A 22,412-nucleotide genomic window follows, 5' to 3' on the forward strand; every position below is an offset into this window, starting at 1 on the left:
AGAGACTGAGAGGAGAGACTGAGAGAGAGGAGAGACTGAGAGAGAGGAGAGACTGAGAGAGAGGAGAGACTGAGAGAGAGGAGAGACTGAGAGAGAGGAGAGACTGAGAGAGAGGAGAGACAGAGAGAGGAGAGACTGAGAGAGAGGAGAGACTGAGAGGAGAGACTGAGGAGAGAGGAGAGACAGAGAGAGGAGAGACTGAGAGAGAGGAGAGACTGAGGAGAGAGGAGGGACTGAGAGAGAGGAGAGACTGAGAGAGAGGAGAGACTGAGAGAGAGGAGAGACTGAGAGAGAGGAGAGACTGAGAGAGAGGAGAGACTGAGAGAGACGAGAGACTGAGAGAGACAGGAGGGACTGAGAGAGAGGAGGGACTGAGAGAGAGGAGGGACTGAGAGAGAGAGGAGGGACTGAGAGGAGGGACTGAGAGGAGGGACTGAGAGGAGGGACTGAGAGGAGAGACTGAGAGGAGAGACTGAGAGGAGAGACTGAGGGGAGAGACTGAGAGGAGAGACTGAGGAGAGGAGGAGAGACTGAGGAGAGAGAGGAGAGACTGAGGAGAGAGACTGAGGACAGAGGAGGGACTGAGAGAGAGGAGAGACTGAGGAGAGAGAGGAGAGACTGAGGAGAGACTGAGGAGAGAGACTGAGGAGAGAGGAGAGACTGAGGAGAGACTGAGGAGAGAGGAGAGAGGAGAGACTGAGGAGAGAGGAGAGACTGAGGAGAGAGGAGAGACTGAGGAGAGACTGAGGAGAGAGGAGAGACTGAGGAGAGACTGAGGAGAGAGGAGAGACTGAGGAGAGACTGAGGAGAGACTGAGGAGAGACTGAGGAGAGACTGAGGAGAGACTGAGGAGGGACTGAGAGAGAGGAGGGACTGAGAGAGAGGAGGGACTGAGAGAGAGGAGGGACTGAGAGAGGAGGGACTGAGAGAGAGGAGGGACTGAGAGAGAGGAGGGACTGAGAGAGAGGAGGGACAGAGAGAGGAGGGACAGAGAGAGGAGGGACTGAGAGAGAAGGGGGACTGAGAGAGAGGAGGGACTGAGAGAGAGGAGGGACTGAGAGAGAGGAGGGACTGAGAGAGAGGAGAGACTGAGAGGAGAGACTGAGAGGAGAGACTGAGGAGAGACTGAGAGAGGGGAGAGACTGAGGAGAGGGGAGAGACTGAGGAGAGACTGAGGAGAGACTGAGGAGAGACTGATGAGAGGTGGGACTGAGGAGAGACTGAGGAGAGACTGAGGAGAGACTGAGGAGAGACTGAGGAGAGAGGAGATACTGAGAGAGAGACTGAGGAGAGAGGAGAGACTGAGAGAGAGGAGAGACTGAGAGAGAGGAGAGACTGAGAGAGAGGTGGGACTGAGGAGAGACTGAGGAGAGACTGAAGAGAGACTGAAGAGAGACTGAGGAGAGAGGAGATACTGAGAGAGAGACTGAGGAGAGAGGAGAGACTGAGAGAGAGGAGAGACTGAGAGAGAGGAGAGACTGAGAGAGAGGAGAGACTGAGAGAGAGGAGAGACTGAGAGAGAGGAGAGACAGAGAGGAGAGACAGGGAGAGACTGACAGAGAGGAAGAGGGGAGGAGAGACTGAGAGAGAGGAAGAGTGAGAGGTGGGACTGAGGAGAGAGGAAGAGTGAGAGGTGGGACAGAGGAGAGAGGAAGAGGAGAGGAGAGACTGAAAGAGAGGAAGGGGGGAGGAGAGACTGAGAGAGAGGAAGAGTGAGAGGTGGGACTGAGGAGAGAGGAAGAGTGAGTGAGAGGTGGGACTGAGGAGAGAGGAGAGACTGAGAGAGGAGGAGAGACTGAGAGAGGAAGAGGGGAGGAGAGACTGAGAGAGGAAGAGGGGAGGAGAGACAGAGAGGAAGAGGGGAGGAGAGACAGAGAGGAAGAGGGGAGGAGAGACAGAGAGGAAGAGGGGAGGAGAGACTGAGAGAGAGGAAGTTGGGAGGAGAGACTGGGAGAGAGGAAGAGGGGAGGAGAGACTGGGAGAGAGGAAGAGGAAAGGAGAGACTGGGAGAGAGGAAGAGGTGGGGGAGAGACTGAGGAAGAGGTGGGGGAGAGACAGGGAGAGACTGAGGAAGAGGGGAGGAGAGACTGAGGAAGAGGGGAGGAGAGACTGAGGAAGAGGGGAGGAGAGGTGGGGGAGAGATGAGTGTTCAAACATGGAAGGAGAGAGAGAAAATGGGGGAGAGAGAGGAAATGGAGGAAGAGAGAGGAAATGGAGGAAGAGAGAGGAAATGGAGGAAGAGAGAGGAAATGAAAAGTGAGAGGAAATGAAAAGTGAGAGGTGACACTGGGTAAGAAGGAGAGGGGAGGAGAGATGGAGAGAAAGTTGCTTGGGTTTTGATTTGGATAGAGGGAGCGAGAAAGCGACAGTGAGATTGAACCAGGAGAGATGGAGAGACTGAAAAGAGATCTCTCTATTAAAACAACCAAATGGCATTTACATTTACAGTTAGTGAGTCATTTAGCAGACACTCTGATCCAGAGAGACTTACAGTTAGTGAGTCATTTAGCAGACACTCTGATCCAGAGAGACTTACAGTTAGTGAGTCATTTAGCAGACACTCTGATCCAGAGAGACTTACAGTTAGTGAGTCATTTAGCAGACGCTCTGATCCAGAGAGACTTACAGTTAGTGAGTCATTTAGCAGACACTCTGATCCAGAGAGACTTACAGTTAGTGAGTCATTTAGCAGACACTCTGATCCAGAGAGACTTACAGTTAGTGAGTCATTTAGCAGACACTCTGATCCAGAGAGACTTACAGTTAGTGAGTCATTTAGCAGACACTCTGATCCAGAGAGACTTACAGTTAGTGAGTCATTTAGCAGACACTCTGATCCAGAGAGACTTACAGGAGCGACGAGGGTTAAGTGCTTTGCTCAAAGGCACATTGACAGATGTTCTTATCTAGGCTGTTTGGGGATTCAAACCAGCGACCTTTCAGTTACTGGCCCAATGCTCTTAACTGCTTGGCTACGTGTCATGAGCAGATCTGGGGTCAGTTTTGACCTTCTAATGGTTAAGGTCTGAAAGCAGTCAGTTAGGGAACTTCTATATGGGTTTATATATATACTCAAATTACAGTTTGCCAATGACTTAATGAGACGCTTTGGGGAGAGACTGTGGGGAATGCTGGGAAACGTTGCTGTGTGGAATGTGCGTGCGCCTGATTGGTTCTTTACGATGTCTTCTTCAAAAGAGATGTCTGCCTCCCCCGTTCTCTGTGTGACACCACACCAGACAGATTATCAAGGCTAGAATTACGTTGACCACAGTGATCTAACACACACACACACAAATCAAAAAGTAAACTGTAAATCATCTCTTGCTCTCTCCTCTCTCTCTTGCTCTTTCCTCTCTCTCTTGCTCTTTCCTCTCTCTCTTTATCTCTCCCTCTCCCCTCTTATTTTTCTCTCTCTCCCTCTCTCTCTCTTTCTCTCTCCCTCTCCAATTTCTCCTCTCCCATCTCTCCTCTCTCTCCTCTCCCCTCTCTCCTCGCTTTCTCTCTCCTCTCCCCCCTCTCCCTTTCCCCTCTCTCTCTCCCTTCTCCCTTTAGGAGGGTACTAGAGGAGGCTCCTCTGATGACTAAAGCTCTGAGAGAATCTCAGATGAAGGATAAGATGGACAGATACCCCCGAGTGAGTTGTGTGGGTGAATGTGTGTTCGCCCGTGTGTGTGTCAGATACCCTTGAATTTCTCCTACATTTACATGGAATCAACCACTAACCTGGAGGTGGATGCCAATAGTGATCCTAAATCTGTTACTAGTAACATTAGCAATATAATAATGTGTGTGTGTGTCCAGGTAGTTCTGAGGGTCCAGTTCCCTGACAGATGTGTTCTACAGGGATTCTTCAGACCTCTAGAGACAGGTAGATCTCTCTCTTTCTCTCTCTCTTCCTCTCTCCCCTTCTGTCTCCTTGTATTAGTAACTATGTGTTGACTCTAGAGACAGCTAGTTGATATCTATCTGACATTAGAATCAAACTGGAACCATAGAGATGTGATGGAATAACCATTAGAATCACACTGGAACCATAGAGATGTGATGGAATAACCATTAGAATCACACTGGAACCATAGAGATGTGATGGAATAACCATTAGAATCACACTGGAACCATAGAGATGTGATGGAATAACCATTAGAATCACACTGGAACCATAGAGATGTGATGGAATAACCATTAGAATCAAACTGGAACCATAGAGATGTGATGGAATAACCATTAGAATCACACTGGAACCATAGAGATGTGATGGAATAACCATTAGAATCACACTGGAACCATAGAGATGTGATGGAATAACCATTAGAATCACACTGGAACCATAGAGATGTGATGGAATAACCATTAGAATCAAACTGGAACCATAGAGATGTGATGGAATAACCATTAGAATCACACTGGAACCATAGAGATGTGATGGAATAACCATTAGAATCAAACTGGAGCCATAGAGATGTGATGGAATAACCATTAGAATCACACTGGAACCATAGAGATGTGATGGAATAACCATTAGAATCACACTGGAACCATAGAGATGTGATGGAATAACCATTAGAATCACACTGGAACCATAGAGATGTGATGGAATAACCATTAGAATCACACTGGAACCATAGAGATGTGATGGAATAACCATTAGAATCACACTGGAACCATAGAGATGTGATGGAATAACCAGGTGGTTTTCAACTGTCCATCCAGTTGCTGCTCTGAGGCTCTTTGTGAAGAGCCACCTGCAGGACCCCCAACTACCCTTCTACCTGTGTGAGTATCTTTACTCTCGCCCTCGCTCTCCGTCTCTCTCTCGCGCTCCGTCTCTCTCTCTCGCTCCGTCTCTCTCTCTCGCTCCATCTCTCGCTCCGTCTCTCTCGCTCCGTCTCTCTCTCGCTCCGTCTCTCTCTCTCTCTCTCCATCTCTCTCTCTCTCTCGCTCCATCTCTCTCTCTCGCTCCATCTCTCTCTCTCTTGCTCCATCTCTCTCAATCAACTTTATACTGAACACAAATATAAAAGTTACATGCAACAATTTAAACGATTCTAATGAGTCACAGTTCATATAAGGAGATCAGTCAATTGAAATACATTTTAGGCCCTGATTCTGTGGATTTCAGTCAGCGCACTCCCTCGACTTGAGACTTCTGTGGATTTCAGTCAGCGCACTCCCTCGACTTGAGACTTCTGTGGATTTCAGTCAGCGCACTCCCTCGACTTGAGACTTCTGTGGCGTTGTGCTGTGTGACAGACCTGCACATTTTAGTGTGGTCTTTTATGTGTAATGACCATGCTCTTTAATCAGCTTCTTGATATGTCACACCTGTCAGGTGGAGGGATTATCTTGGCAGAGGAGAAATGCTCACTAACAGGGATGTTAACACATTATTGCAAAACAGTTTTTAGTGAAATACGCTTTTTGTGCTTATGGAACATTTCTGGGATATTTTATTTCAGCTCATGAAACCAACACTTTACATGTTGTGTTTTATATTTTGGTTCAGTATATTTATGAAGCCCTTATTATATCAGCAAGCAATGTAGATGTAGCAGCACAGTGACTAGAAGAGACAGGGAGGGTGGAACCAGCAGGTCTGAGACAAGGTAGCACGTCTGGTGAACAGGTCAGGGGTCCGTAGCCGCAGGCAGAACAACAGAACCTCGATTGGCAGCATGACTGGGGAGGGGGACAGCCAGGAGTCCTGAGGCATGGCCCCTAGAGCTCAGGTCCTCAGGGGGGAGGGGAAGGGAGGGGAAGGGACAACCAGGAGTCTTGAGGCATGGCCCTAGAGCTCAGGTCCTCAGGGGGGAGGGACAGCCAGGAGTCCTGAGGCATGGCCCTAGAGCTCAGGTCCTCAGGGGGGAGGGACAGCCAGGAGTCCTGAGGCATGGCCCTAGAGCTCAGGTCCTCAGGGGGGAGGGGAAGGGAGGGGAAGGGACAACCTGGAGTCTTGAGGCATGGCCCTAGAGCTCAGGTCCTCAGGTTGAGGGGAAGGGAGGGGAAGGGACAACCAGGAGTCTTGAGGCATGGCCCTAGAGCTCAGGTCCTCAGGGGGGAGGGGAAGGGAGGGGAAGGGACAACCAGGAGTCTTGAGGCATGGCCCTATAGCTCAGGTCCTCAGGGGGGAGGGACAGCCAGGAGTCCTGAGGCATGGCCCTAGAGCTCAGGTCCTCAGGGGGGAGGGACAGCCAGGAGTCCTGAGGCATGGCCCTAGAGCTCAGGTCCTCAGGGGGGAGGGACAGCCAGGAGTCCTGAAGCATGGCCCTAGAGCTCAGGGGGAGGGACAGCCAGGAGCCCTGAGGCATGGCCCTAGAGCTCAGGGGGAAGGGGAGAGGGGAAGGGGCAGCCAGGAGTCCTGAGGCATGGCCCTAGAGCTCAGGTCCCCAGGGGGAGGGACAGCCAGGAGCCCTGAGGCATGGCCCTAGAGCTCAGGGGGAAGGGGAGAGGGGAAAGGGGCAGCCAGGAGTCCTGAGGCATGGCCCTAGAGCTCAGGTCCTCAGGGGGGAGGGGAGGGATGGGGACAGAGAGGGAGAGGATAATCTTTCCATCTCTCTCTCTCATTTTGGATATAAAATGATTATTTCCTCTCTTCCAGTCATCGCTCCTCCTAAAACCATTCTGGAGGACCCAACAGCCACCCTCTTCCAGGTAAGCCCCCCCCCCCACAGGTAAGACTCTCCATGTCTCTAAAGAACAGAATGAAATTGGACTGGTAAACTTTATTTATTGTTGCTCCAATCAGTGTAAAGTATTAATTAGGGTTCTAGTGGGTTTGAAACAGCATGGAGACACATGAACCCTACACAATAATAACACAACACAAGGAATTCTCATGTGCTTTAGAAAAATACATCTCTCTCTCTGTTGCTCTTTTCTCTCCTGTCCTCCTCCTCCTCCTCTCTGTTGTTCTTTTCTCTCCTGTCCTCCTCCTCCTCCTCCTCCTCCTCTCTCTCTGTGTCCATTTTCTGCCCTACTGACCTTCACCTCTGTTTGATCTGGGGTGAGGAGAGAGAGAGGGAGGAAGACAGAGGGGGAGGGAGAGATGGGGGGGGGGGGGAGTGTCTGATGTGTGAGGTTGCAAGGGTTAGATTCACAGGGAGTGTAGAGATCGCCACGATTACACCCATAGAAGTACACACCAGTCTGGAGAGAGATTCTGGAGCCATCTCACACAGACAGACACAGACAGACACAGACAGACAGACACTTCAATGACTTTGTGTGATGTCACAGAAGGAATGTTCCCCATCCCAGCAGCCCTCTGATAGCAGCCCTCCCCTCTATCTCCCCTGCCTATGGAGACGCCAGTGTCTAAGGGAGCATGTTGTGCCCAGGGAGAGAGTGGTGGAATGTCTGTTATCCCGTTGCTACACATTGTTTCTTGTTCAGAGTCTCGAATAATAGTCATTAACAGCTCTGTCCATAATAGAAACCAGAAGGACTGGAGGGAGGAGGAGGGAGAGAGAGGAGGAGGGAGAGAGGGGAGAGAGAGGACTGAGGGGAGGAGGGAGAGAGGTAGAGAGAGGAGGAGGGAGAGAGGGAGGTAGGTAGAGGACTGAGGGGAGAGTGGTAGGTAGAGGCCAGAGGGGGGTGGGGAGAGGCCAGAGGGGGGTGGGGAGAGGCCAGAGGGGGGTGGGGAGAGGCCAGAGGGGGGTGGGGAGAGGACAGAGGGGGGTGGGGAGAGGACAGAGGGGGGTGGGGAGAGGACAGAGGGAGGACTGAGGACAGAGGGGGGTAGAGAGAGGACAGAGGGAGGACTGAGGACAGAGGGGGGTAGAGAGAGGACAGAGGGAGGACTGAGGACAGAGGGGGGTAGAGAGAGGACAGAGGGGGGTGGGGAGACGACAGAAGGGGGTAGAGAGACGACAGAGGGGGGTAGAGAGAGGACAGAGGGAGGACTGAGGACAGAGGGGGGTAGAGAGAGGACAGAGGGGGGTGGGGAGACGACAGAAGGGGGTAGAGAGACGACAGAGGGGGGTAGAGAGAGGACAGAGGGAGGACTGAGGACAGAGGGGGTAGAGAGAGGACTGAGGACAGGGGGGGTAGAGAGAGGACTGCAGACACGAGAGGACAGAGGGGGGTAGAGAGAGGACAGAGGGGGGTAGAGAGAGGACAGAGGGGGGTAGAGAGAGGACAGAGGGGGGTAGAGAGAAGACAGGAGAGGGCTGAGGGGGTAGATCAGAGGACTGAGGACAGAGGGGGGTAGAGAGAGGACAAAGCGGGAAGGACGGCAGGGAGAGAAGGTTTTGGGGCTGTGTCTATCCTCAGCAGACAGCACTATAGATATTTTTAACGGTCTCTCTGTCTACCTCTCTCAGGTAAACAGTAGATTCAGAATAATACGTTAACTCTGTCTGTTTTCACCCTGTAATCACCAGTCTGTCAGTCACTACAGCCATCGGCACCATTTAAACCTTTCACTTTCAGGGCTTGTGATTCAGGGTTGTTGTTTGGCTCTCGCGGTGAAGGTGTTTTCCTAACCGCTCGATGAGCCTTCAGTTAGTGGTCGACTTCAAACTGAACTGTGTGCCGCCATGTTTGGTGACGCTGAAGAAGCTGTTTGAGTGTTAGAAGGGGATTGAAACGGGCGTCTCTCTCTCTCTCTCTCTCTCTCTCCAGGCTGACCTGTTCCCTGCTGCCCTGGTCTACTTTGGCTCTGACGTCAAGACAGGTGCGTCTCCCTTTACCTCGGTTTGGTTTCAACGTGTTACCTTGGATGAGATGGTTCTGAAGGTGTGTTCTCTCTCCACAGAGAGTTACTTAGAGAGACATCTCCTGGATTCCAGTGTCTCGGCCCTACAAGCAGACGAGGCCATTGCTGGGTCAGTCTACTGTTGGCATTTAACAGCCAAACAACAACATTTTATTTGTGTGTGTGTGAGAAGGAGAGGATCAGAACTTCCTGTTGGTGGAACTGCCCCATCGTCGTGGCAACACGGCTCGGCTGTGTTTCCCCGGGCGACGGCTCTATTTTCCTGTCACAGTGCTGTCATCATCGGAATCCCTTTGAAGGGTTCCGGCCAAACGCACGGACACACCCCACCTCCCCCCTCCTCTAAAGATAGAGCCATTTCCCCAATCTGACCCCCACCTGTTGCCCCCTCCACCATCAGTCGAGGACACCCCCCACCTCCACCTTCCTCTAAAGATAGAGCCATTTCCCCAATCTGACCCCCACCTGTTGCCCCCTCCACCATCAGTTGAGAACACACACACCCCACCTCCCCCTTCCTCTAAAGATAGAGCCATTTCCCCAATCTGACCCCCACCTGCTGCCCCCTCCACCATCAGTCGAGGACACACACACCTCATTAACCCATCTACCCCTTTCATCCATCCACTCCTCTCTTTACCGTTCCTCACCTCTCTCTCCTCCTGTCCCTAATTCCACTATTAGCTTCAAAGGGGATGCCAGGGCACCTTCTACCTCTCCCCTACTTCTGTGAGGGAAGGAGGGAGGGATATTGACATAGTGGAGGGAAAGAGAGAGAGAGGGACGTTTAAGTTATTGTTAATGTGGCACCCGGGTCAAAGGTGAAATGTTGTTCTGTCAGGAGAGGATGTGTTTGTTCCATCTCCTGGACAGGAAGTCATGCGATAGTGGTGTCATGACCTTTCCTAATCTGAGGTCACTAGTCCTGGCCACATGAAAGAGCCTGAACCCCCTGGGACACACACACACACCTCACTCACTCACTCACTCCGCTTCCAGAGAGAGATTGGTTTTGAGAATTTAAAGTACAGGAAGTGTGTCTGTGTTCAGAATACACATCTGATGAAATCCTGTGGACTGAATGCTCTTTCCTCTCCTCCATCCCTTTCTCTCTCCCTTCATTCCTCACCCTCTCTTTCCCCCCTCTCTCAGCTGTATGCCCAGGTCTTCGCCCCCCTCTTCCTTCTCTTCCATGGTAACAGAGGAGCCCCTTCCAGACCCCCCCGCGGGGACCAGGGAGATTGAGGAGGAGGAGGAAGAGGAGCCGAACACACACAGCCAGGCCACCAAACCAGTCAGGACGGACACCGGCAAGGTCCCCAAGTGGCTCAAACTGCCAGGTACACTACCAATCAGACCTGTTGAAGGGTTAAAGGGGAGGTCACTCTAAAATGACCTACTATTATCTAACTGATAAAGGGTTAAAGGGGTAGGTCACTCTAAAATGATTACCTAAGGGTTAAAGGGGTAGGTCACTCTAAAATGATTACCTAAGGGTTAAAGGGTAGGTCACCCTAAAATGACCTACTATTACCTAACTGATAAAGGGTTAAAGGGGTAGGTCACTCTAAAATGACCTATTACCTAACGGATAAAGAGTTAAAGGGGTAGGTCACTCTAAAATGACCTATTACCTAACTGATAAAGAGTTAAAGGGGTAGGTCACTCTAAAATGACCTATTACCTAACGGATAAAGGTAGCATCAGCAATTCTCTGACATTGTTAAAGAGTGTGACAGATCTAATTCCACCACGACGGCAGGAAGCCTCAAGGTCAGAGCGTTGGGCCAGTAGCCAAAAGGTCTGTCGTTGTGCCCCTGAGCAAGGCACTTAACCCCCCGCTCACTCTGTGGATGTCTCGGGGGGGGGGGGGATTAGGATCTGCTTCAAGCACATTAACCAATTACACACTGCTACAAACACATTAACCAATTACACACTGCTACAAACACATTAACCAATTACACACTGCTACAAACACATTAACCAATTACACACTGCTACAAACACATTAACCAATTACACACTGCTACAAACACATTAACCAATTACACACTGCTACAAACACATTAACCAATTACACACTGCTACCCACTGCTACACACTGCTACCCACTGCTACCCACTGCTACCCACTGCTACCCACTGCTACCCACTGAAAGTGTGAAATAGGACAATTATAAGCACCTACCAAATTATTAGAATTGTTTTAAAGGGAGAGTTCATCCTAACATGACTGGATTGGCAATTCCTAGTTGATCTGTTCAGTCTCCTATTTGATGAGACATTGTAGTTTCCCTCTTCAGCATGCTGACCCTGTTTACACTGACATAGAGAGGCCACGCTGCTGGGCCACGTGATTATTGACATCCAACGTGCCATATGGACGTGATGTATAACGGCGCAAGAGGCTGTGATGCTCCCCTTCATTTGACCCTTCATTCATACAACAACTAGACCACACTACCTCCTCTAATGAGATGCCCTGGACTCTGCACAGAGGATGCTGACCAATCACAAGCGGGCTCTCTCACTCTCTGCATGGCACACACATGCTGGCCAATCACAAGGGTCCCCTGCTTAAAGTGCCCAGTTAGATGCTGGTGAGGAGAGGGAGGGTTTTACCAAAGACAGAACAGTAGGAGAAACTCTTGGGGCTTTACCAAAGACCGTACAGTAGGAGAAACTCTTGGGGCTTTACCAAAGACCGTACAGTAGGAGAAACTCTTGGGGCTTTACCAAAGACCGTACAGTAGGAGAAACTCTGGGGCTTTACCAAAGACAGGACAGTAGGAGAAACTCTGGGGCTTTACCAAAGACAGAACAGTAGGAAAAACTCTGGGGCTTTACCAAAGACAGTACAGTAGGAGAAACTCTGGGGCTTTACCAAAGACAGTACAGTAGGAGAAACTCTGGGGCTTTACCAAAGACAGAACAGTAGGAGAAACTCTGGGGCTTTACCAAAGACAGTACAGTAGGAGAAACTCTGGGGCTTTACCAAAGACAGTACAGTAGGAGAAACTCTGGGGCTTTACCAAAGTCAGTACATTAGGAGAAACTCTGGGGCTTTACCAAAGACAGTACAGTAGGAGAAACTCTGGGGCTTTACCTCAGTGTGTCGGAAACATGAGTTGCTGCTAGTGCTAATGAGAACGCTGCTTCAGCGGGGTGGCAGTTTTTCAGCACGTCTTCAGCAGGGTGGCAGTATTTCAGCACGTCTTCAGCAGGGTGGCAGTATTTCAGCACGTCTTCAGCAGGTTGGCAGTATTTCAGCACGTCTTCAGCGGGGTGGCAGTATTTCAGCACGTCTTCAGCAGGGTGGCAGTATTTCAGCACGTCTTCAGCAGGGTGGCAGTATTTCAGCACGTCTTCAGTGGGGTGGCAGTATTTCAGCACGTCTTCAGCAGGGTGGCAGTATTTCAGCACGTCTTCAGTGGGGTGGCAGTATTTCAGCACATCTTCAGCAGTATTTCAGCACGTCTTCAGCAGGGTGGCAGTATTTCAGCACGTCTTCAGTGGGGTGGCAGTATTTCAGCATGTCTTCAACGGGGTGGCAGTATTTCAGCACATCTTCAGCAGTGTGGCAGTATTTCAGCACGTCTTCAGTGGGGTGGCAGTATTTCAGCACGTCTTCAGCAGTATTTCAGCACGTCTTCAGCAGGGTGGCAGTATTTCAGCACGTCTTCAGCAGGGTGGCAGTATTTCAGCACGTCTTCAGTGGGGTGGCAGTATTTCAGCATGTCTTCAGCAGGGTGGCAGTATTTCAGCACGTCTTCAGCAGGGTGGCAGTATTTCAGCACGTCTTCAGCAGGGTGGCAGTATTTCAGCACGTCTTCAGCGGGGTGGCAGTATTTCAGCACGTCTTCAGTGGGGTGGCAGTATTTCAGCACGTCTTCAGCGGGGTGGCAGTATTTCAGCACGTCTTCAGCAGGGTGGCAGTATTTCAGCACGTCTTCAGTGGGGTGGCAGTATTTCAGCACGTCTTCTTCAGCAGGGTGGCAGTATTTCAGCACGTCTTCAGTGGGGTGGCAGTATTTCAGCACGTCTTCAGCAGGGTGGCAGTATTTCAGCACGTCTTCAGTGGGGTGGCAGTATTTCAGCATGTCTTCAACGGGGTGGCAGTATTTCAGCACATCTTCAGCAGTGTGGCAGTATTTCAGCACGTCTTCAGTGGGGTGGCAGTATTTCAGCACATCTTCAGCAGTATTTCAGCACGTCTTCAGCAGGGTGGCAGTATTTCAGCACGTCTTCAGCAGGGTGGCAGTATTTCAGCACGTCTTCAGTGGGGTGGCAGTATTTCAGCATGTCTTCAACGGGGTGGCAGTATTTCAGCACGTCTTCTTCAGCAGTGTGGCAGTATTTCAGCATGTCTTCAACGGGGTGGCAGTATTTCAGCACGTCTTCAGTGGGGTGGCAGTATTTCAGCATGGCTTCAACGGGGTGGCAGTATTTCAGCACGTCTTCAACGGGGTGGCAGTATTTGAGCATGGCTTCAGCGGGGTGGCAGTATTTCAGCACGTCTTCAACGGGGTGTCAGTATTTCAGCATGGCTTCAACGGGGTGGCAGTATTTCAGCATGGCTTCAACGGGGTGGCAGTATTTCGGCTACAGGCAAACCGATGTCAACCAAATGCATGTGTTGTGCCAAAAAGTGCCTCAGAGTTGTAGCGACAACAAGCGGCAACACGACGTGTATTAAATCATTAGAAGAATATCCCCTACTCTACGACGATTGCATGAAAAACAACCATGTCTGGTGGAATTACCAAGTGAAAATCTCAATTCATAATTGCAATTGCAATATCTGTCCCAAATCAAAAATCACAATTCAACATGTTGGTCCACATCATGCAGCCCTAAAAGTCACCCACCCTGTTTTCAAACATGAATCCATTGCAGATTTTAACACATTCCTACACACACACACACACACACACACACACACACACACACTAACTACACTCCAAAGGGCCCTCTTTAAAACCACAGTCAACAGGAAGTGTTGAAAAAGAAACATCAGATGAGTCAAAAGATAAGGATGCTGTTCTGGGGGAACGGTACACACACCCCTTTACCCACACATTTATTAGTTCAGGATGGTTTCACCTCCACCCCCAGGGGACCTCTGCTGACACGCAGCCCCAGTCAGAGTTCTCCGTTCTGGGCCACATGAAATACTGTGGGCCCCTGTTGTCTGGCGCTCCGGGAGCCTGGGGTTGCTCTGTTGTGGTGGAGCTGGTGGTCGCGGTGCTCCAGCTGTTTTGGTTGTTTTTCTGTTTTGTTTGTGGGAAGGATGGTCTCACTAGTTGTTGTAGTGTTTTCTGGTGGCGTGGGAGCTGTGGCTAGTTGTTGTAGTGTTTTATGGTGGCGTTGGAGCTGTGGCTAGTTGTTGTAGTGTTTTATGGTGGCGTGGGAGCTGTGGCTAGTTGTTGTAGTGTTTTATGGTGGCGTGGGAGCTGTGGCTAGTTGTTGTAGTGTTTTCCGGTGGCGTGGGAGCTGTGGCTAGTTGTTGTAGTGTTTTCTGGTGGCGTGGGAGCTGTGGCTAGTTGTTGTAGTGTTTTCTGGTGGCGTGGGAGCTGTGGCTAGTTATTGTAGTGTTTTCTGGTGGCGTGGGAGCTGTGGCTAGTTATTGTATTGTTTTCTGGTGGCGTGGGAGCTGTGGCTAGTTATTGTAGTGTTTTCTGGTGGCGTTGTAGGTGTGGCTAGTTGTTGTAGTGTTTTCCGGTGGCGTGGGAGCTGTGGCTAGTTGTTGTAGTGTTTTCTGGTGGCGAGGGAGCTGTGGCTAGTTGTTGTAGTGTTTTCCGGTGGCGTGGGAGCTGTGGCTAGTTGTAGTAGTGTTTTCTGGTGGCGTGGGAGCTGTGGCTAGTTGTTGTAGTGTTTTCTGGTAGCGAGGGAGCTGGTGCTAGTTGTTGTAGTGTTTTCTGGTGGCGTGGGAGCTGTGGCTAGTTGTAGTAGTGTTTTCTGCTGGTGTGGGAGCTGTGGCTAGTTGTAGTAGTGTTTTCTGGTAGCGAGGGAGCTGGTGCTAGTTGTTGTAGTGTTTTCTGGTGGCGTGGGAGCTGTGGCTAGTTGTAGTAGTGTTTTCTGGTAGCGAGGGAGCTGGTGCTAGTTGTTGTAGTGTTTTCTGGTGGCGTGGGAGCTGTGGCTAGTTGTAGTAGTGTTTTCTGGTAGCGAGGGAGCTGGTGCTAGTTGTTGTAGTGTTTTCTGGTGGCGTGGGAGCTGTGGCTAGTTGTAGTAGTGTTTTCTGCTGGTGTGGGAGCTGTGGCTAGTTGTAGTAGTGTTTTCTGCTGGTGTGGGAGCTGTGGCTAGTTGTTGTAGTGTTTTCTGGTGGCGTGGGAGCTGTGGCTAGTTGTAGTAGTGTTTTCTGCTGGTGTGGGAGCTGTGGCTAGTTGTAGTAGTGTTTTCTGCTGGCGTGGGAGCTGTGGCTAGTTGTAGTAGTGTTTTCTGGTGGCGTGGGAGCTGTGGCTAGTTGTTGTAGTGTTTTCTGGTGGTGTGGGAGCTGTGGCTAGTTGTAGTAGTGTTTTCTGCTGGTGTGGGAGCTGTGGCTAGTTGTTGTAGTGTTTTCTGCTGGCGTGGGAGCTGTGGCTAGTTGTAGTAGTGTTTTCTGGTGGTGTGGGAGCTGTGGCTAGTTGTTGTAGTGTTTTCTGCTGGTGTGGGAGCTGTGGCTAGTTGTAGTAGTGTTTTCTGCTGGTGTGGGAGCTGTGGCTAGTTGTAGTAGTGTTTTCTGCTGGTGTGGGAGCTGTGGCTAGTTGTAGTAGTGTTTTCTGCTGGTGTGGGAGCTGTGGCTAGTTGTAGTAGTGTTTTCTGCTGGTGTGGGAGCTGTGGCTAGTTGTAGTAGTGTTTTCTGCTGGTGTGGGAGCTGTGGCTAGTTGTAGTAGTGTTTTCTGGTGGCGAGGGAGCTGTGGCTAGTTGTAGTAGTGTTTTATGGTGGCGTTGGAGCTGTGGCTAGTTGTTGTAGTGTTTTCTGCTGGTGTGGGAGCTGTGGCTAGTTGTTGTAGTGTTTTCTGCTGGTGTGGGAGCTGTGGCTAGTTGTAGTAGTGTTTTCTGCTGGTGTGGGAGCTGTGGCTAGTTGTAGTAGTGTTTTCTGCTGGTGTGGGAGCTGTGGCTAGTTGTAGTAGTGTTTTCTGCTGGTGTGGGAGCTGTGGCTAGTTGTAGTAGTGTTTTCTGCTGGTGTGGGAGCTGTGGCTAGTTGTAGTAGTGTTTTCTGCTGGTGTGGGAGCTGTGGCTAGTTGTAGTAGTGTTTTCTGCTGGTGTGGGAGCTGTGGCTAGTTGTAGTAGTGTTTTCTGCTGGTGTGGGAGCTGTGGCTAGTTGTAGTAGTGTTTTCTGCTGGTGTGGGAGCTGTGGCTAGTTGTAGTAGTGTTTTCTGCTGGTGTGGGAGCTGTGGCTAGTTGTAGTAGTGTTTTCTGCTGGTGTGGGAGCTGTGGCTAGTTGTAGTAGTGTTTTCTGGTGGCGAGGGAGCTGTGGCTAGTTGTAGTAGTGTTTTATGGTGGCGTTGGAGCTGTGGCTAGTTGTTGTAGTGTTTTCTGCTGGTGTGGGAGCTGTGGCTAGTTGTTGTAGTGTTTTCTGCTGGTGTGGGAGCTGTGGCTAGTTGTAGTAGTGTTTTCTGCTGGTGTGGGAGCTGTGGCTAGTTGTAGTAGTGTTTTCTGCTGGTGTGGGAGCTGTGGCTAGTTGTAGTAGTGTTTTCTGCTGGTGTGGGAGCTGTGGCTAGTTGTTGTAGTGTTTTCTGCTGGTGTGGGAGCTGTGGCTAGTTGTAGTAGTGTTTTCTGCTGGTGTGGGAGCTGTGGCTAGTTGTAGTAGTGTTTTCTGCTGGTGTGGGAGCTGTGGCTGGCATCCTGCTCCTCTTTATCAAAGAAGAAAGTCTAATTAAAAAGAAAGAAAGAGAGAGGAGGGGAGGAGACAGGATGGTATTGTGGACTCCATGTGGAGGGTCTGGGGGAAGGGATGAAGGGTGGATGGGTCTGGGGGAAGGGATGAAGGGTGGATGGGTCTGGGGGAAGGGATGAAGGGTGGATGGGTCTGGGGGAAGGGTGGATGGGTCTGGGGGAAGGGATGAAGGGTGGATGGGTCTGGGGGAAGGGTGGATGGGTCTGGGGAAAGGGATGAAAGGTGGATGGGTCTGGGGGAAGAGACACACTGTTTAGCTTTCAGTGAGACATGGCCTGTCTGTCTCCCTGTTTCTCTTTATTTTTGCTTGTCTATGTGACTAACTGGTTGTCTGCCTGTATCCCTCTCTGACTGTCTAACTGGTTGTCTGCCTGTATCCCTCTCTGACTGTCTAACTGGTTGTCTGCCTGTATCCCCCTCTGACTGTCTAACTGGTTCTCTGCCTGTATCCCTCTCTGACTGTCTAACTGGTTGTCTGCCTGTATCCCTCTCTGACTGTCTAACTGGTTGTCTGCCTGTATCCCTCTCTGACTGTCTAACTGGTTGTCTGCCTGTATCCCTCTCTGACTGTCTAACTGGTTGTCTGCCTGTATCCCTCTCTGACTGTCTAACTGGTTGTCTGCCTGTATCCCCCTCTGACTGTCTAACTGGTTGTCTGCCTGTATCCCTCTCTGACTGTCTAACTGGTTGTCTGCCTGTATCCCTCTCTGACTGTCTAACTGGTTGTCTGCCTGTATCCCTCTCTGACTGTCTAACTGGTTGTCTGCCTGTATCCCTCTCTGACTGTCTAACTGGTTGTCTGCCTGTATCCCTCTCTGACTGTCTAACTGGTTGTCTGCCTGTATCCCTCTCTGACTGTCTAACTGGTTGTCTGCCTGTATCCCTCTCTGACTGTCTAACTGGTTCTCTGCCTGTATCCCTCTCTGACTGTCTAACTGGTTGTCTGCCTGTATCCCTCTCTGACTGTCTAACTGGTTGTCTGCCTGTATCCCTCTCTGACTGTCTAACTGGTTGTCTGCCTGTATCCCTCTCTGACTGTCTAACTGGTTGTCTGCCTGTATCCCTCTCTGACTGTCTAACTGGTTGTCTGCCTGTATCCCCCTCTGACTGTCTAACTGGTTGTCTGCCTGTATCCCTCTCTGACTGTCTAACTGGTTGTCTGCCTGTATCCCTCTCTGACTGTCTAACTGGTTGTCTGCCTGTATCCCTCTCTGACTGTCTAACTGGTTGTCTGCCTGTATCCCTCTCTGACTGTCTAACTGGTTGTCTGCCTGTATCCCCCTCTGACTGTCTAACTGGTTGTCTGCCTGTATCCCTCTCTGACTGTCTAACTGGTTGTCTGCCTGTATCCCTCTCTGACTGTCTAACTGGTTGTCTGCCTGTATCCCTCTCTGACTGTCTAACTGGTTGTCTGCCTGTATCCCTCTCTGACTGTCTAACTGGTTGTCTGCCTGTATCCCTCTCTGACTGTCTAACTGGTTGTCTGCCTGTATCCCTCTCTGACTGTCTAACTGGTTGTCTGCCTGTATCCCTCTCTGACTGTCTAACTGGTTCTCTGCCTGTATCCCTCTCTGACTGTCTAACTGGTTGTCTGCCTGTATCCCTCTCTGACTGTCTAACTGGTTGTCTGCCTGTATCCCTCTCTGACTGTCTAACTGGTTGTCTGCCTGTATCCCTCTCTGACTGTCTAACTGGTTGTCTGCCTGTATCCCTCTCTGACTGTCTAACTGGTTGTCTGCCTGTATCCCTCTCTGACTGTCTAACTGGTTGTCTGCCTGTCTTCCTCTCTGACTGTCTAACTGGTTGTCTGCCTGTATCCCTCTCTGACTGTCTAACTGGTTGTCTGCCTGTCTTCCTCTCTGACTGTCTAACTGGTTGTCTGCCTGTATCCCTCCCTGACTGTCTAACTGGTTGTCTGCCTGTATCCCTCCCTGACTGTCTAACTGGTTGTCTGCCTGTCTAACTGGTTGTTTATATCAGTTACTCAGATGTATCTCTGACTGTCTAACTGGTTGTCTGTAGGTCATTATATCAGTTACTCTGATGTATCTCTGACTGTCTAACTGCTTGTCTGTAGGTCATTATATCAGTTACTCTGATGTATCTCTGACTGTCTAACTGGTTGTCTGTAGGTCATTATATCAGTTACTCTGATGTATCTCTGACTGTCTAACTAACTGGTTGTTTATATCAGTTACTCTGATGTGTTTTTTATTCAACACCAGATTCCCACTTCAGTCCAGAACTCTTCCAGATGCTTCCAGAACAGAACTCTTCCAGATGCTTCCAGACCAGGAATTGTGTCTGCATGTCTATTCTTCAGATTCATCGGCGTCTTGAGCTAAACCAGGACACGCACACACTCCCAGTCTATCCCTCTCCATCATAGTAGTTGTGTGTGTGTGTGTGTGTGTGTGTGGAGAAGTCAAGAGACTAATGTGTGTTTGTGCCAATATAATTCCAATCCTGGTTTGTCTCAAGATGGTGATGAGTCTGAATAGTTAAACAGAATTCCATGTCTGGAAGAGTCTGTTAACGCTTTGATATTCTAGCAAGCTTCCTTCTTAACAGTTTATAATGGGTTATAATAGGCCTAGCAAGCTTCCTTCTTAACAGTGTATAACGGGTTATAGGCCTAGCAAGCTTCCTTCTTAACAGTGTATAATGGGTTATAGGCCTAGCAAGCTTCCTTCTTAACAGTGTATAATGGGTTATAGGCCTAGCAAGCTTCCTTCTTAAGTGTATAATGGGTTATAGGCCTAGCAAGCTTCCTTCTTAACAGTGTATAACGGGTTATAGGCCTAGCAAGCTTCCTTCTTAACAGTGTATAATGGGTTATAGGCCTAGCAAGCTTCCTTCTTAACAGTGTATAATGGGTTATAGGCCTAACAAGCTTCCTTCTTAACAGTGTATAATGGGTTATAGGCCTAGCAAGCTTCTCTCTTAACAGTGTATAATGGGTTATAATAGGCCTAGCAAGCTTCCTTCTTAACAGTGTATAATGGGTTATAGGCCTAGCAAGCTTCCTTCTTAACAGTGTATAATGGGTTACAATAGGCCTAGCAAGCTTCTTTCTTAACAGTGTATAATGGGTTACAATAGGCCTAGCAAGCTTCCTTCTTAACAGTGTATAATGGGTTATAGGCCTAGCAAGCTTCCTTCTTAACAGTGTATAATGGGTTATAGGCCTAGCAAGTTTGCTTCTTAACAGTGTATAATGGGTTATAGGCCTAGCAAGCTTCTTTCTTAACAGTGTATAATGGGTTATAGGCCTAGCAAGCTTCTCTCTTAACAGTGTATAATGGGTTATAATAGGCCTAGCAAGCTTCCTTCTTAACAGTGTATAATGGGTTATAATAGGCCTAGCAAGCTTCCTTCTTAACAGTGTATAACAGGTTATAATAGGCCTAGCAAGCTTCCTTCTTAACAGTGTATAACAGGTTATAATAGGCCAAGCAAGCTTCCTTCTTAACAGTGTATAATGGGTTATAATAGGCCTAGCAAGCTTCCTTCTTAACAGTGTATAATGGGTTATAATAGGCCTAGCAAGCTTCTTTCTTAACAGTGTATAATGGGTTATAATAGGCCTAGCAAGCTTCCTTCTTAACAGTGTATAATGGGTTATAGGCCTAGCAAGCTTCCTTCTTAACAGTGTATAATGGGTTACAATAGGCCTAGCAAGCTTCTTTCTTAACAGTGTATAATGGGTTACAATAGGCCTAGCAAGCTTCCTTCTTAACAGTGTATAATGGGTTATAGGCCTAGCAAGCTTCCTTCTTAACAGTGTATAATGGGTTATAGGCCTAGCAAGTTTCCTTCTTAACAGTGTATAATGGGTTATAGGCCTAGCAAGCTTCCTTCTTAACAGTGTATAATGGGTTATAGGCCTAGCAAGCTTCTTTCTTAACAGTTTATAACGGGTTATAGGCCTAGCAAGCTTCTTTCTTAACAGTGTATAATGGGTTATAGGCCTAGCAAGCTTCTTTCTTAACAGTGTATAATGGGTTATAATAGGCCTAGCAAGCTTCCTTCTTAACAGTGTATAATGGGTTATAATAGGCCTAGCAAGCTTCCTTCTTAACAGTGTATAACAGGTTATAATAGGCCTAGCAAGCTTCTTTCTTAACAGTGTATAACGGGTTATAATAGGCCTAGCAAGCTTCCTTCTTAACAGTGTATAATGGGTTATAATAGGCCAAGCAAGCTTCCTTCTTAACAGTGTATAATGGGTTATAATAGGCCTAGCAAGCTTCTTTCTTAACAGTGTATAATGGGTTACAATAGGCCTAGCAAGCTTCCTTCTTAACAGTGTATAATGGGTTATAGGCCTAGCAAGCTTCCTTCTTAACAGTGTATAATGGGTTATAGGCCTAGCAAGTTTCCTTCTTAACAGTGTATAATGGGTTATAGGCCTAGCAAGCTTCCTTCTTAACAGTGTATAATGGGTTATAGGCCTAGCAAGCTTCTTTCTTAACAGTTTATAATGGGTTATAGGCCTAGCAAGCTTCTTTCTTAACAGTGTATAATGGGTTATAGGCCTAGCAAGCTTCTTTCTTAACAGTGTATAATGGGTTATAATAGGCCTAGCAAGCTTCCTTCTTAACAGTGTATAATGGGTTATAATAGGCCAAGCAAGTTTCCTTCTTAACAGTGTATAATGGGTTATAGGCCTAGCAAGCTTCCTTCTTAACAGTGTATAATGGGCTATAGGCCTAGCAAGCTTCTTTCTTAACAGTTTATAATGGGTTATAGGCCTAGCAAGCTTCTTTCTTAACAGTGTATAATAGGTTATAGGCCTAACAAGCTTATAAACAGTTTATAACAGGTTAAAGGCCTAACAAGCTTCTTTCTTAACAGTGTATAACAGGTTATAGGCCTAACAAGCGTATTAACAGTTTATAACAGGTTATATGCCTAGTAGTTTTTCTGACTGAAAGTCAACATGTTACAGTGCTGATCAAGGGAAACACATTTCTTTGGACATTTTTCATGGTTGTTAAGACTTGTGTGTCTCAATAAAGTTTTATAAGATCCAACTGTTATTTCCTCTGATATTATGTTTTTATTGTCTCCAGGTAAGAAATGAGGATTGTGATCAGATGACTACGGCTACCATAGAGGGACATACAGAACAGAGCGGACGCCTCAACACACTGTTCCCCCTACCTTTTTATTAACATGAAATGTTAATGTATTCAAACCCGTTGTGAATCCAGTGTGCATTTCAAATAGTTTTACAAGAGTTCAAAAACATGAAACGAATGAATAAAGGAGTCTAAAATATCTCCATTGCCAATATGTGGTTGTGTGTTTTCTCTCTGAGTTGATATCAACAGCTAGAACAGTGTATGTGGTTGTGTGTTTTCTCTCTGAGTTGATATCAACAGCTAGAACAGTGTATGTGGTGGTTGTGTGTTTTCTCTCTGAGTTGATATAACAGCTAGAACAGTGCTCAGAACAGAATGAGCTCTATTTCATTGCTACCGTTCTATTGTAACAGGCTATGTATTGTTCTAATGGTTTCTCTCTCCACACACTCGTTGGAAGTCGTGCCAGAGACTCTGCTGTTCGTGCTCCATGTGTTAGCTGCCTGGATTCAGACTGCGTTCTTGTATTCCAGAGAATAGAGAAGGAGAGGGAGGGGAGCAGTGTCTGTCATTCAGATATTCTGTGTAGTTTTTTTTTTATACATTAACCCCCGTTCGGTTCTTTTGAAGTCCTGCAGACCAACACACACCTGTCCCGCAGACACCGACACACACCTGTCCCGCAGACACCGACACACACCTGTCCCGCAGACACCGACACACACCTG

The 22,412-nt window shown here is 48.7% G+C and overlaps 1 protein-coding gene across 1 annotated transcript in view; it reads left to right on the top strand.

Moving 5' to 3' along the window:
- Positions 1–21,893, top strand: part of LOC139424340 (tether containing UBX domain for GLUT4-like) — a 46,346-nt gene extending 24,453 nt beyond the window's left edge. The window contains exons 10-17 of the mRNA XM_071176075.1: positions 3,556–3,637; positions 3,805–3,871; positions 4,714–4,776; positions 6,599–6,651; positions 8,623–8,674; positions 8,756–8,825; positions 9,869–10,056; positions 21,673–21,893. Coding sequence (XP_071032176.1) covers positions 3,556–3,637; positions 3,805–3,871; positions 4,714–4,776; positions 6,599–6,651; positions 8,623–8,674; positions 8,756–8,825; positions 9,869–10,056; positions 21,673–21,683 — 586 coding nt within the window. The 3' untranslated portion in view covers positions 21,684–21,893. The remainder of the gene's footprint in view (positions 1–3,555; positions 3,638–3,804; positions 3,872–4,713; positions 4,777–6,598; positions 6,652–8,622; positions 8,675–8,755; positions 8,826–9,868; positions 10,057–21,672) is intronic.
- The last annotated feature ends 519 nt before the right edge of the window (positions 21,894–22,412 follow it).

Source organism: Oncorhynchus clarkii, chromosome 13 (genome assembly GCF_045791955.1).
Source record: "Oncorhynchus clarkii lewisi isolate Uvic-CL-2024 chromosome 13, UVic_Ocla_1.0, whole genome shotgun sequence".
Taxonomy (NCBI): Eukaryota; Metazoa; Chordata; class Actinopteri; order Salmoniformes; family Salmonidae; genus Oncorhynchus; species Oncorhynchus clarkii.